General features: G+C 36.0%; 1 protein-coding gene across 2 annotated transcripts; it reads right to left on the bottom strand.

The window, feature by feature from the left end:
• Positions 1-385: 385 nt before the first annotated feature.
• On the bottom strand, positions 386-10,794 carry LOC103960364 (DNA topoisomerase 3-beta). 2 transcript variants are annotated; one of them, XM_009372823.3, is made up of 15 exons: positions 10,635-10,794; positions 10,421-10,477; positions 9,277-9,380; positions 8,574-8,667; positions 8,381-8,480; positions 7,560-7,800; positions 6,420-6,582; positions 6,218-6,337; positions 5,158-5,237; positions 4,144-4,422; positions 3,225-3,393; positions 2,803-2,931; positions 2,477-2,689; positions 2,035-2,214; positions 386-1,193 (listed from the first exon to the last, which is right to left on the bottom strand). In XM_009372823.3, exons 1-15 carry the CDS (start codon positions 10,656-10,658, stop codon positions 558-560), a joined length of 2,589 nt encoding a protein of 862 aa, XP_009371098.1. In that variant the 5' UTR covers positions 10,659-10,794; the 3' UTR covers positions 386-557. The 2 variants fall into 2 exon arrangements, with proteins under 2 accessions (XP_009371098.1, XP_009371100.1); XM_009372825.2 differs by lacking the exons at positions 10,421-10,477; positions 10,635-10,794 and having other exon boundaries at positions 8,574-8,662.
• Between the last annotated feature and the right edge of the window lie 1,356 nt (positions 10,795-12,150).

Raw genomic sequence — 12,150 nt, 5'->3', positions numbered from 1 at the left:
CAAAATAATAGCATGAAATCTAACGCAATATCAATCCCTCTTTAAATCACTAATTAGTACACTCTAAAAAAATCACAATAAATCGGACCTCAAACAATTGTTAATCTTTCTAATTACATTCCTTCAGTCTCTAATTAGTTCCCTCTTCGAACCCCAATTTCATTCTTCTCCATTTACGAGTTTGTGCTAAGAAAAATGAAGGAAAATAAATAAATAAATAAATAATTGCCGTCTAAAGGTTAAATCCCTTCTATTTCCAACTACCTAGCCGATTCATGGAATTCTAACCTTTTTAAGCCAAATACATTTAGAGAGAGATAATTTACCGTCATGCCGATTTTAGGTGTTAACAAAATTCAACGAAATTTAGCTCCTTCAACCGCGATTATCGTGCTTAAATCTGCTATTATATAGGCCAACTGTAGATTAAGAAAATTCGTCTATGCAATCGAATTCCATTTCGAGACTGCCATCAAAATCGAAAAGCATTATCTGAACAACGTAAACAACGATGGCAGTTACAAACCACAAAAAAAGGAAGCCAAGATTGGTACAATTCAGAAATCCCGGAAGCTCATTCTGGGATCCACCTTCTTACCCGTAGCTCGCCCTCTTCCCCTATGTCCACCTCTCCTTCCTCTGCCCCTTCCTCTTGATCCAAAAAACGATTTGCCATATTTCATCTCCACTAGTGAATGGAGCAATTCATCACAAAGAATGCAACCGGTATACAAGGTCTCTCCGTTCTCCAAGGGTGTCGTCTTTTTATTGAAATCCACTTCTAAGATTGTGGAGTCACAATCTGGACACCGCTCTCGAGTAGTGGAAATTTGGTGAGCACCTTGGGGTAGCAAGACAAGGAAATTGCACATATTGCAGCAGAGCCGCCACTTGGGAGCACTCACGGGGTCTAGGACAAGTGTTCCACTACATTCCGGACAAGCACAGACTCCTTGGGCTATCAAAGAATGCCGACATGTGGGGTGTGGGCAGAGGAAGCATGGCATGCCGGCTCCCTTTCCCAGCTTGCCAGACGGGCCAGATTTTACAGCACCAAAGAGCGTGTCGATACCTTCAAATGGAGGACTATTGTAGCAGTATGGGCAGAGAGAGAATGACTTGCCATCTGGGCCGGGCATGGAGCAGATTAATAGCTCAAAGTTGTCCAGAGGACAAGTAATTTCCTTGTAGAGCTGCAAAAAAGCAATTGCTTGATTACACATGAGAAGTTTGACAATAAGCTTTTGGAACGAGATACTGGGTCATAAAAGGCATTCTGGATGATGAACGATAAAGTTCATAATTTTGAGCCATGTATTTGAACTAATGTTGAAAACTAAAAGATGAAGCGAGGTCATGTTTGTACATCTTTCCAGCTTCAAGATGCCGGAATATATAGAGTTAGTCTTCTGATCCTGTATTATATATATTACACTGTAACTGGGGTATCCGGGTCATCAACCCAACAAATCCCCAAGGGCACATGTTGATTCTCCATCCTGAACAGCCAGGACAAACAATGGAGGTGCCTCACAGGACTGCATGCATCTGCTGGTCGGACACAAGGCCTAAGCTTCTAGAGGATATAATGCTATCTGTATAACCTTCATATACATTTGCTCTTGTTAAAGTGAGAGTACTCAGCCCAAAAGTATATATTTGGTGCAAGGGTTTAAATATTCAAATAAAATGTATATTATTTTTCTTCATAATTTACTTCACATAATTTTATTTTTTTCAATTTTTATGCAAAAATTGTATTTAGAGTCTCACTAGTTTACACTCAGCTTTATAACTTCAATGTCTATTTTCTAAAATCTTAACATTTATGTAAATCTATTACTTCTATATCGTCAAAAAGGGAAAGGCATGCCAGTATAACCTGGAAACTGTATGTTATATTCCATAAAAAAAGATTAGAATACAAAAATGGGTATTTACCGCCCTCGATTTTAATTTGTTATGCATATCATATTAAAACTTTGGTTGACGCTTTTCAATCATAACTAAAGAACGTCAATTAACAGAGTATACCTTTATGCTACCCTTTTGAGGAAGATAATAAACCTCCTCGCATGTATTACAATACAACCGCGAAGGTTGGCTGGAAATATGCTTCATGTACCGTAGACATTTTCCACATTTACTGAGAACTCGTCCGGAGTCAGCAAGGGGAGAGAATTGTGCTTCAAATAATGCATCCATGTTTTCAATCTGCACCATGTAGCAGAAAATGGATCATACAAACTTAGAAGCTCGCGATGTAATCAAATAAACCATACAGCTTAATAAGGAGGCTGAATAGCAACATATTCAAGGTGGCCCAAAGTATTTGGAGTACAAGGTTTCATTACCGAACCCAAGTTGGCACAGTCAACATAAACAAGCACTTCACAAATAATTGGCCGTAAAAACATAGCTAAATCATCAAGCAAGCTGTAAAGTAGGCATATTTCAAATGATACGGTATTCTAACCTGCTTGACAAAATAACTGTATTTTTGCATGAATTGTTGCAGGACATGCTGCACAACACGGAAATGATCTGCTTGACCCTTAGCAACAAGAGTAATCTGTTGCTCAATGAAACTGCGAATATCTGGCAAACACAGATCTGGATCGATGCACTGATAGCCTCTTATTAGAGTAATACCCAAGGCAGTCGGAACCAACTTCCTGCCAGCTTGTACCTGCCAATTGATTGTACAGCAGAACCACCTCATGGAAATGCAGTTTAAAATATATTTGTATCAACTCCCATACAACAAACAAAATCCCTATAGAAAAGAAACAGAATAGAAACCTGCACATAATTGCGCTCGCATATGTTGTTAATATGAACAGATATTGAAGCATCCGTGCCAATTCCATTTTTCTCCATAAGGGAAATTAACTCACTCTCGCTAAGATAATCTGGAGGTGAAGTCAAACCCTGCACCATAATTTACGGATTCAAAACTCCAAATTACATACCAAATCACACCATGCTACTAAATTATCCTATTTACACCCTTTCTCTTGCTTTCCCCTTATTCCCAAACATCTCAAACAAGAGCATTTCCCTTTCCATCAAGAAGCAGCAAATGCTTGGAAGACCCGACCAAATGAAGAAACTATTCAAACAGAATCCAATAGAATGCAGATTCAGAGAAGATATTGGATCAATTGAGGAGACTTACAAAAAAAACTGAATAGAAGTGAGATTTGAAGGATATGCACGTCTACCTCATGAAGGTCCACTTTTGAAACTTCTAATTTCTCCCCCTTTGTAAACTGAGGAAGATTTTTCTCATTTATTGCCAACCATGGCATGATAGAAGTAAATCCTTTCACCAAAACACGTTGCCCGACACAATGGAAGGATTCTCCACCGATAGAAAAATCTACCTTTGTTCTGGAGTGGACATTTAAAAACCAAAATAATAAACACATTATATATTCAGCATATAATATCTGTCTCATAAACGTTGTTAGAAAAGTAATAAATATCAAACTAATAAGGTCAACTTTAAGCAACTTCAAACAAAGTATCACCTTTACTAGAAAAGCTTATAACATTGCTTACGTAAATTTCCTACCACAAACAGAAGTTTGAACCAGATATAGCAATACATGATGTATAGCTTCACTAAACAGGTAACCAGAATTTAACTTCAAAATGATTTCTCATCTCTGTTTGACGTCTTCAAATCAATTGTTTCACCCACCAGCTAGAAAATCCATTTAAAACCAGGCTAGGTAAGTATCGACCAGAAATAAGCCATCTCGCACTGCATCTAGGGTGAAAAGCAGCTTCCCCCAATTCTTATATATCAATCTTATTCATTACTGGAATTCCATCTAGCCGACTAAAACGGGTTACTCTGGTCATAACATTAGTATGATTTTTTTTTTTTTTTCACTTAATAGTCAATACTACTATCACATAATAAAGAAAATGAGGTAAACACATACTCTAGGCATACAAGGTGGAAATCATTATGCTTCTTAAGTTGATACAGTGAAATTAATGGGCTCAGCCTTTTGAGTTACATACATTAACAAGATGCAACAGCAAACAGACGTCCAATCAAGTGTAAATTAACTCCAATTATGCAGTTGGTCAGGTCATCTAACAGAAAACAGTGAACACCGAAACTTTTACCTTATATATTTGCAGTCAGGAGATACAGTCCCAATGAAGTGTTTACAAATGTACTCATATAGTATCCAAGCATCATTTCCGAGCATGTCCTCAGTTGCAGACCTCAACGGAGTGACAGGAGGATGGTCACCTACATCTGTCCCTGATCGTGGCTTCTGATAACCATCAGCAAGCAGCCTCTGTACGTAATCACCCCATGTTGGGTTATTCACTTGTGCACCAAGTGTGCCTCTAAAGTCAAAAGAAGATGGATAAGCTGTGCTCTCGGTACGCGGATAGCTAGAGAATCAGCATATGAAAATAGTCAGACAACTACGACAATCCTCGAACCAAAAGAAACTTGGCATTAGAAAAGACAAGATAAAATTTGTTGAAATAAGCACACTTCAAGACTAAGGGTTGAAGCTAAGTGTAAGTGATGTGCATGAAGGGGTGTCAGGTTTACAGTTTACCACTTCAACCAGCAACACCATGAGATGAAATTCTACAAAATAAAAACCTGGACGGCACACTACTTGGAACAAATATTTTTCATTGCAAACAGAACATTCCCTAATAAAATTATATTTGGAACTAGCTATTGAATAGCACTTGATACTAAGATCTTAGAACACCAATTCACATAGAAAGTCTAGAACCATAACAATGTTAGAATATCCCCTTAAATTCATTCACCTGAAAATTTGTCTATCAATAAATACTGTTCTATCGTTGAAATACTTTGCATAGCAAATAAAGTAGTATCAATTTTAACAAATTATGGGTGTGGTATTGAACATTTATGGGAGGACTTTTAAATAAATTGTTTCCCAGACCTCTTCTCATGTAAAGTTACGAGATGGAAGCAAAGCTCCAAAGCCTCCAATTCTATTTTTCTCAAAAATTAATATGGTGAAATTTACTTTTTACTTTGCTAGTTCATGTTTCTTCAATAGCTAACTTGTAACATTCACTGTCCTGGATGAAGAATTTTCTTGAAATTTATTATATCAGATGGAGAATTCCAACAATTACCTGATGAAGCCTTGAGTATACAAGCGTTCAGCAACTTGCATAGCCATTTGTGGTCCAAAGCCTAGTGCACTTGAAGCAACCTGAATTAAAAAGTTAAAAAAGTAAAACTCGTCAATGTACTCAAATAGCCAAATGAAATTGTCTCATTGCATATACAAAGAACGTGAACAAACTAATTAATCCTTTTTTATGATTTATTGTTTATAATAGAAACTAGAGAACTTTTAAGAATGACTTTTTTAACTTAATTTCAAATTTCTAATGGGGTCACTGAAATTGAACTTAGATAATGATTTAAGAGATTGCTTCATTATAATATTTCAAGCTAATACTGTGCTCACAAATTACAACACTAGCAAACAAGCCAACCCAATGAACTAAGATATCCAGAACAATCGCATCGCATTTCTCTTCTAGGTGAAAATGATTACAATATTTTCTTTTATTTTGAAATTTTGAAAGAAGAAATCAACTGACTTAGGAGTTGTAATAAGATTGGTTGTCTTTAAGAGCACTTTTTCTTTTTCAGGTTTATATAAACTTTCAAACAACCAATACTGACATTGACTTACACAGTCATTACTACCATTTTATCTTAATCCACCTTACATCACTGCCTATCGGCATGAATTTCTTAAAATATTTAGCTTCTAAAATAATTATTTGGGAAATTGGGATCTGGGGTCCAATGACTATATTTTGTCCCAAAATTGTGAAGTAGCCAATTACGAACTCGTAGCTCTTTATTTCCAGCACAAAACAGGGCTGGGGAGAATCTAATTTGTACATTCTTTTTTTAGCTGAGGTCAGGTGAAAATTATGCTGAACTTTCCATGCAACTATCTAACACACGACGAAGATAAACTTTGTAATCCGCAGTCATCTACTTCTTCATATTTTCCTTTATTAGGCAGTCTTTTTTAAGTGTGTAAGCGACCAACATGCAATGTCCAATATTATATAAATTGATCACTAAACTTACAGTCACATGATATTAGTAAACAAAAGGTATCATCAATCATCAATCTTTAGTCTTTTTATTTCTTTGCAATTATCTGACCTTCAGAAGATTGACTGTATTAAGCCCAGACGGACGACTTTTGCTTTCCTGCTTTTCTACTATTTCAGTCACTACTAGCATTCCGTCTTCCATTACTAATTTTTGAAACATTACAGCAACCTGCAACATTAAAAGCCTAAAATATATTATCAATGAAAGGGACGTCAAGACAGGAGAAAGTTTATAGTAAAGAAGGCCTCACGTCGAAGTCAAACAACTTGTTACGTTCCCATTCTAGCTGAAGTTCATAGCCCTTCTGTATTATGTATGGGCGTATGACCCAGAACTTTTCTGGTTTAAATGTATTTATCTGCAAATACCGCTGTACGCAAAATCCAAGGGTCGGAGTTTGGCAAGGGCCATAGCTGAAAAATGAACATTAAGCTTTGATTAGTCTATGGTTCATTGTTGAGATGAAAATGGAACATGGGAAAAACAATCACAAATAAAAGCAAAATGATAGAATAGAATTATAAAGAACCCCCATGCACTATTAGAACATTAATACGGAAAAAAAAAAAATTCCTAAACTCTGCCCAACTTGGTGTCAATCCTTACATTTCCCCTTTTACCCACATCTACTTTGCACTTTTTGATTTCTTTTAAGGTTCTTTCCTTTTTCAAACAAAAAAAAAGCCATGGCTCTGTGCCAAGGATGAAGGAGAGGAATGGGGAAAGAGGATGGCAGAGAGGCAGAGAAAGAGGGGGTTGAAGGCAGCGGTGAGGGAGACGAATAGCAGTTGCTTTTAGGATTAAAGTGGGGAGGCAGAGGACTGGAGGTAGCTGGCTTTTAGGTTTTAAGTGTGTTCATTTTTGGTAAGTATACATGTTTGTTGTAGTTGCTATGATCAAGGGTTACATTGTTGTTTCTCCATTCTAGTAAAGTTTGAGGAAAAACCAGGTGGCCTTCTGGTTTGCTGTGTTTGTATGGCTATTCTTTCTTTTCTGTAAAATTCCTATTATAAGGAAGAATATAAAATTATAAACAGATGTCCACATTACAAGTTTTCCAGTGCTCAATTATAGTGGCCTTTGTTTACAGCATAAAATTTCTAGGATATAAATGATCCCAATTATAACACAACCACATAGATCTCTACACAGGAAAAAGTTTGATGGCCTTAAGAAGGTAACTAACATAGAAGACCAACATACATATACGGATATGCTATTGCACAAACAAGAAGCTGAATTAGAGCAAAATATCTTAAGATCGGTCAAGGAAATGCAATATATTCACAAGATACAAGTTCTATGCTTCAATCAGATAAATGCATAACGGACTGGAAGCCAAATAGTATATTAATAATAATTCGTTAACATAATGAGAGAGAAAACCAACGAGATAACTCTGGCATCAAGATTTCCGTATTTCCCCTGGAAAAAGTGTGTTTGAAATCGTGTAAATGCAACTCCAACTTTCAAATCTATCTCTTGCCGAGCATCTACTGACAAGGCCTCGTCTTTATTAGGTTCAACAAGGTTGTCCATGGCCTTCAAAATGTCTTTCTCAGTAACAGAGGAAAACCGAGCACGATAGATCTTCCTTCTAGTCTCATTTGAATGGCCAATACAATCGATAACTGCAATAAAAAAATTTAGTGCCTTTTAGACATACCAACATTATATTTATTGTGTAGGTAAGGGGAACATAAGAAATGAGTTTCTAAACTCCACCTTTCTAATTACATGCACAAGTATCTCAGAGTAGTTGAATATAATTAGTAACAGCTTAACTACAAGACTGCAATTGTACAAATTAACAACCAGATTCCTGGTTACGAACAAAACACAAGTATAGGCTGAAACAAGGTTTGAGCAGGAAAATATATGTTTTACTTGCTATGTGTTGTCAGTCAGTCTAGAATTTTATGAACTTTTCCGTTCTCTTGTTAATCAACGCCAACGGAAATTAGCCATCAATTTTCTAGTCTTCCCTATTTCATATCAATTACAAAATACATTTGAGATTCCCTTTCTCTCATTAAAAAAGGTTTACCCTAACATATTCCTACCGTTTTCTTTTCCCAGATGTCATAACAATAATGATAAATTTGAATTCACTAAATACACACCATATCATGAGAAAACAAACTTATTAACAAGTATTAGATAGAGAAGCAGAGAGAGGAGACTAATAGGGAGAGGAAATGAGAGAGATACCTTCAAAGCAAATGTTTTCCCCTTCACGATCACAGTCCAACCACAAAACCAAGTTACCATAACCGCGAGCTTCTTGGCTTAAATGCTTGCGAATGTGAGCCTTTACACCAAGGTCATCCCAACAAATGACATAAGAATCAGAGGAAAAAGTTTTACAAATCCACAAGAGGATGCAGGGTAAAAAAAGTTGTACCTTTGGATTTGCTTCTGTCTTGAGAACTGGAGCTTGAAAAAGATCCAGAGGATCAGTCAGTGTCCAATTTTGATATTTTTCTGGAAAATCTACACTACAGTTCGAAAGAAGAAAAGGCACCGAGTTAGAAACACAACAAATGAACTACTCAACTTGTGCATAAAGCTAGACAATTATGCCAGATAACACTGAGAGACGATTGCTAGATTTGCAATGTAATTACATATACTGGTTAAATCAATAAGATGAACAAAAGCAGAAACCCTATACAACAAAAGGATAAATCCATCCAAAACCAAGTTGAAGCTACTTCAAAAGTACTTAATTGGGGTGCATGTATATCATGACAACTGTAGAACCTACTACCCGAACCTACCCATAACCTGCCAAGGAGTTCCATCCACTTAGGAATGAGCAAAGACCAATACGAAAACATCTAAGGACATAGCACATTTGAGCACATATCAAATAAGAAAAGGTTAATAGGTATATGAATAAGGATTTCTTTACAGAGAACGAGAGCAGAAGGAACAAGGTAAAAAAGTTAACTAATGGAGTTGAATAAAGAAAAATCTAATCTAAACCCCATACAGTATTTGACATAATGCCATTGCTTAAAACAAAGTTTAATAAATCATCGCATCATATAACCAGGGAGTATCCAAAGATGATTTTTCTTGTTAGAGATGAGAGGGAAAAGGACCTGAACACATGACCAATAACTGATGTCACTTTAAAATGCACATGCACTCCAAGAAACTTTCCTTCAAATTCATGGACTTCCGTACTACCCCTTCTTGTAGACATCTGTATTATGAAAATATGAGCTGAAAGTCAGTATAAATCATTTGCGAAAAACATGGAATTATGATTCTTACAAGCAGAACTTAGAATAAAGCATGAAAATGGAAAGAAAAAAAATATGTCTAAGTGATACAGGGTACATTAAGTTCAAGAAAAAAGCACATCCATAAACCAAAGAACTAATTTTCCTCACATAATTTCAATGAGAACCTTATTGGCATACTCCACATTACAGAAATTATTCAGTTGTTTTCTCTTGATGCTAGTAAACTCCTGGTGAGGTTATATGTGTTCTCTCAAGTTTTCGAAGGCCCACTTTCTTTATATTCTGCAGGCATGCTGAAACCGGATGTAGTTGAGGCTCATGGGTCCTTAACTCAGTTTTTAACTTTCTGTTAAGTAATGAGGCCTGCCTTTGTTATCTTCTTATATGTTTCACTTTAAAGTGTAAGTCATCCATTTAAGAATAAGAAAGTTAGCCCAACAGTATAAATGCAGGTAAAGGAGTCAATATAAGGAGCAACCATCTCGCCCTCCCCGACTGTTTATCTCTTAAGCGAAATTGCCATCCAAAACAAATAGAATAAACACTTACTTACCCTCTATTTCTGTAAACGGATCCTGTAACCAGCATCGAAGCTAAGCATCTAATAACCCTCCTTAGAAGTTAGAAGTAAAAGTTCTCTACTTTATGGAAGAATAAAGCACCTCTATGCCACTAAAACCCAATCATCCTAATAATTCACCCTCCAATTTCATGCCCGAACAAAAGAACGGAATCAATCACCATGTTCTTTAACTGAAAAATAAAAATTGGGGTAGCCCAGTTCTCATTTCTAGCTGAGTTCACTCCATCTAAATGCTCATCCAACAAAAAAAAAAAAAAAAAAAAAAAAAAAATTGAAATTACAGCTTCTTTGCTACCTCCTATATTTTATTAGCATTCAAAAAGTCCTTAACTTGGAGCTTTAGAGCTTTGGAGCTAGGGTTTCAAAACGTGAGCTTGTGAGTGCAGAAGAGAGAGAGAGAGAGAGAGGGCATACCTGGCCATGGGAGAGAACGGAGGCTATAGAAAGAGCTATGCTCGGCTTCTCGGCGACCTGCAAAAATGTAAAAGCACAAACATAAAGGAGAATCAAAGACAAAATTGCAGGCTCCGCACAGAATCATCATACATCTTGTATGTCCATGTATTGAGAGAGATGTGCGTGCGTGTGCGTGTGTGTGTGTGTGTGTGTGTGTAGTTTTCGTTCGCACCATGAAAACTCTGTTGGAAGCCATAATTTTGATTATAAAGTTTGAATCTTGAGCTTTACACAGCTTCAGTGTGACCCAATTTAAGGGGCGGTGGGTGGCTGGTTTTGTTTCAACTTTCAGCCTTGAGGAAGGAGCTGCTCACTCGACCCGACCGCCTGTTTTTCAAGCGCCAGTGAGGTCTCCGTCTCACTTATACCTCGGCCGTACGATTGAGTTGTTTTAGATCCAACGACTGAAACGTGTTCCCATGCCTCACATGTGGGTGCATGGCTTTTTCGAGTGCGAATTTGCTCACATCCCATTCAATATGGTAACCGTTATCAGTACATCTTTTTCTTCCGAATCCTAGGAATTCAGTAATCGTGATCGTTCATCATACATCGTATGGTCAGTTTTTATTAAGTATTATTTATATTTAATTTTAAATTTTAAAATAATTTTTAACCACATAATATATGATGAACAGTCACGATCAAGGAATACCTAGAATCTCTAAAAAAAAGATCTGGCAAGAATCCTTTTCCATCAATACCACCCTTCTCAAATCGCGATGTGCCCTCGCGATTTAATCATTTTTTTATTATATTCTATTACTCGTCTGATATTTTTTGGTCACTTGAACTCGCAACATTATTTGGTAGTCTCTCTTTTGTCGGGTTATTAGTTCCTTTATATAGGAAATTTTTAAGAGAAGGAATTCTTATTTTTTTATAAAAATAGAAATTAATTTTAGTGTTCACATCACATCGAACTTTAACAATCTGAAATGTCTATTTTTCAAGTTACACCTTATAGATTATCCTTACAAAATATTAGTCAAATCAGAAATGTTTAAGACATCTAATTTTGAGTTCAAAGAAATTAACGAATACTTTGTTACGTAAGAAACAATGAAATTTTATCTTGATAATTAAATAGGCAAATGGGTTTGGATTGAATTGAATTTTTGCATGGATGATCTATGAATTGAGACTAACAAAATAGACGGTTCGAATCGTCAAAGTTCAATATGAAGTGGGCCCCACACCTAATCTCTATTTTTTGAAAAAAAAAAAAAATAAGGATCCATTTGCATACATGGCCTATATAAATATATATATATATATATATATATATATATATATATCACTTGTTGTATTGCTCTTCATATACCAATAGTGAGTTGTAGGTATTGGATGGTGATATGCATCTCAGCAATATGAATTGTAGTATTGTGCCTTCTGTAATTGCTTTATCTATAATTTTTTTTTTTTTTTTTAAGAAAATAAATAAAATTCTCTCTTCTGAATTATGCTGCATGCCACCATCTTGATGGAAAATCACGAGAGTGAAATTAATTCATCTTTTGACAAACAAAAAAATTAATTCGTCTTGAAATGTTGTAGCGACACTGAAGAACATAGTAATTTTATACGTTTGGGTTTTGTTCAATGTATGTTTACAAGCTATACATGGGGAGGAAAAAAAACGGGAAACCACTTTTACAGATGAAGGCCCTGCGATTGCTGCTGCAATT

This window comes from the organism of the source record quoted next, unplaced genomic scaffold, assembly GCF_019419815.1.
Source record: "Pyrus x bretschneideri cultivar Hongxiangsu unplaced genomic scaffold, Pyrus_bretschneideri_v1 Contig14, whole genome shotgun sequence".
Classification (NCBI taxonomy): domain Eukaryota; kingdom Viridiplantae; phylum Streptophyta; class Magnoliopsida; order Rosales; family Rosaceae; genus Pyrus; species Pyrus x bretschneideri.
Note: the sequence above shows the minus strand (reverse complement) of the source record. Positions and strands in the feature narration are given on the sequence as shown.

Excerpts from the sequence above, each read along its gene's own strand:
- LOC103960364 (XM_009372823.3), bottom strand. The coding sequence starts at position 10,658 with ATGGCTTCCAACAGAGTTTTCATG. Across the intron at positions 5,238-6,217 it reads ATACAGTCAATCTTCTGAAG|GTTGCTTCAAGTGCACTAGG; the intron begins GTCAGATAATTG and ends TTTTTAATTCAG. Across the intron at positions 2,690-2,802 it reads GCGAGCGCAATTATGTGCAG|GTACAAGCTGGCAGGAAGTT; the intron begins GTTTCTATTCTG and ends ATCAATTGGCAG.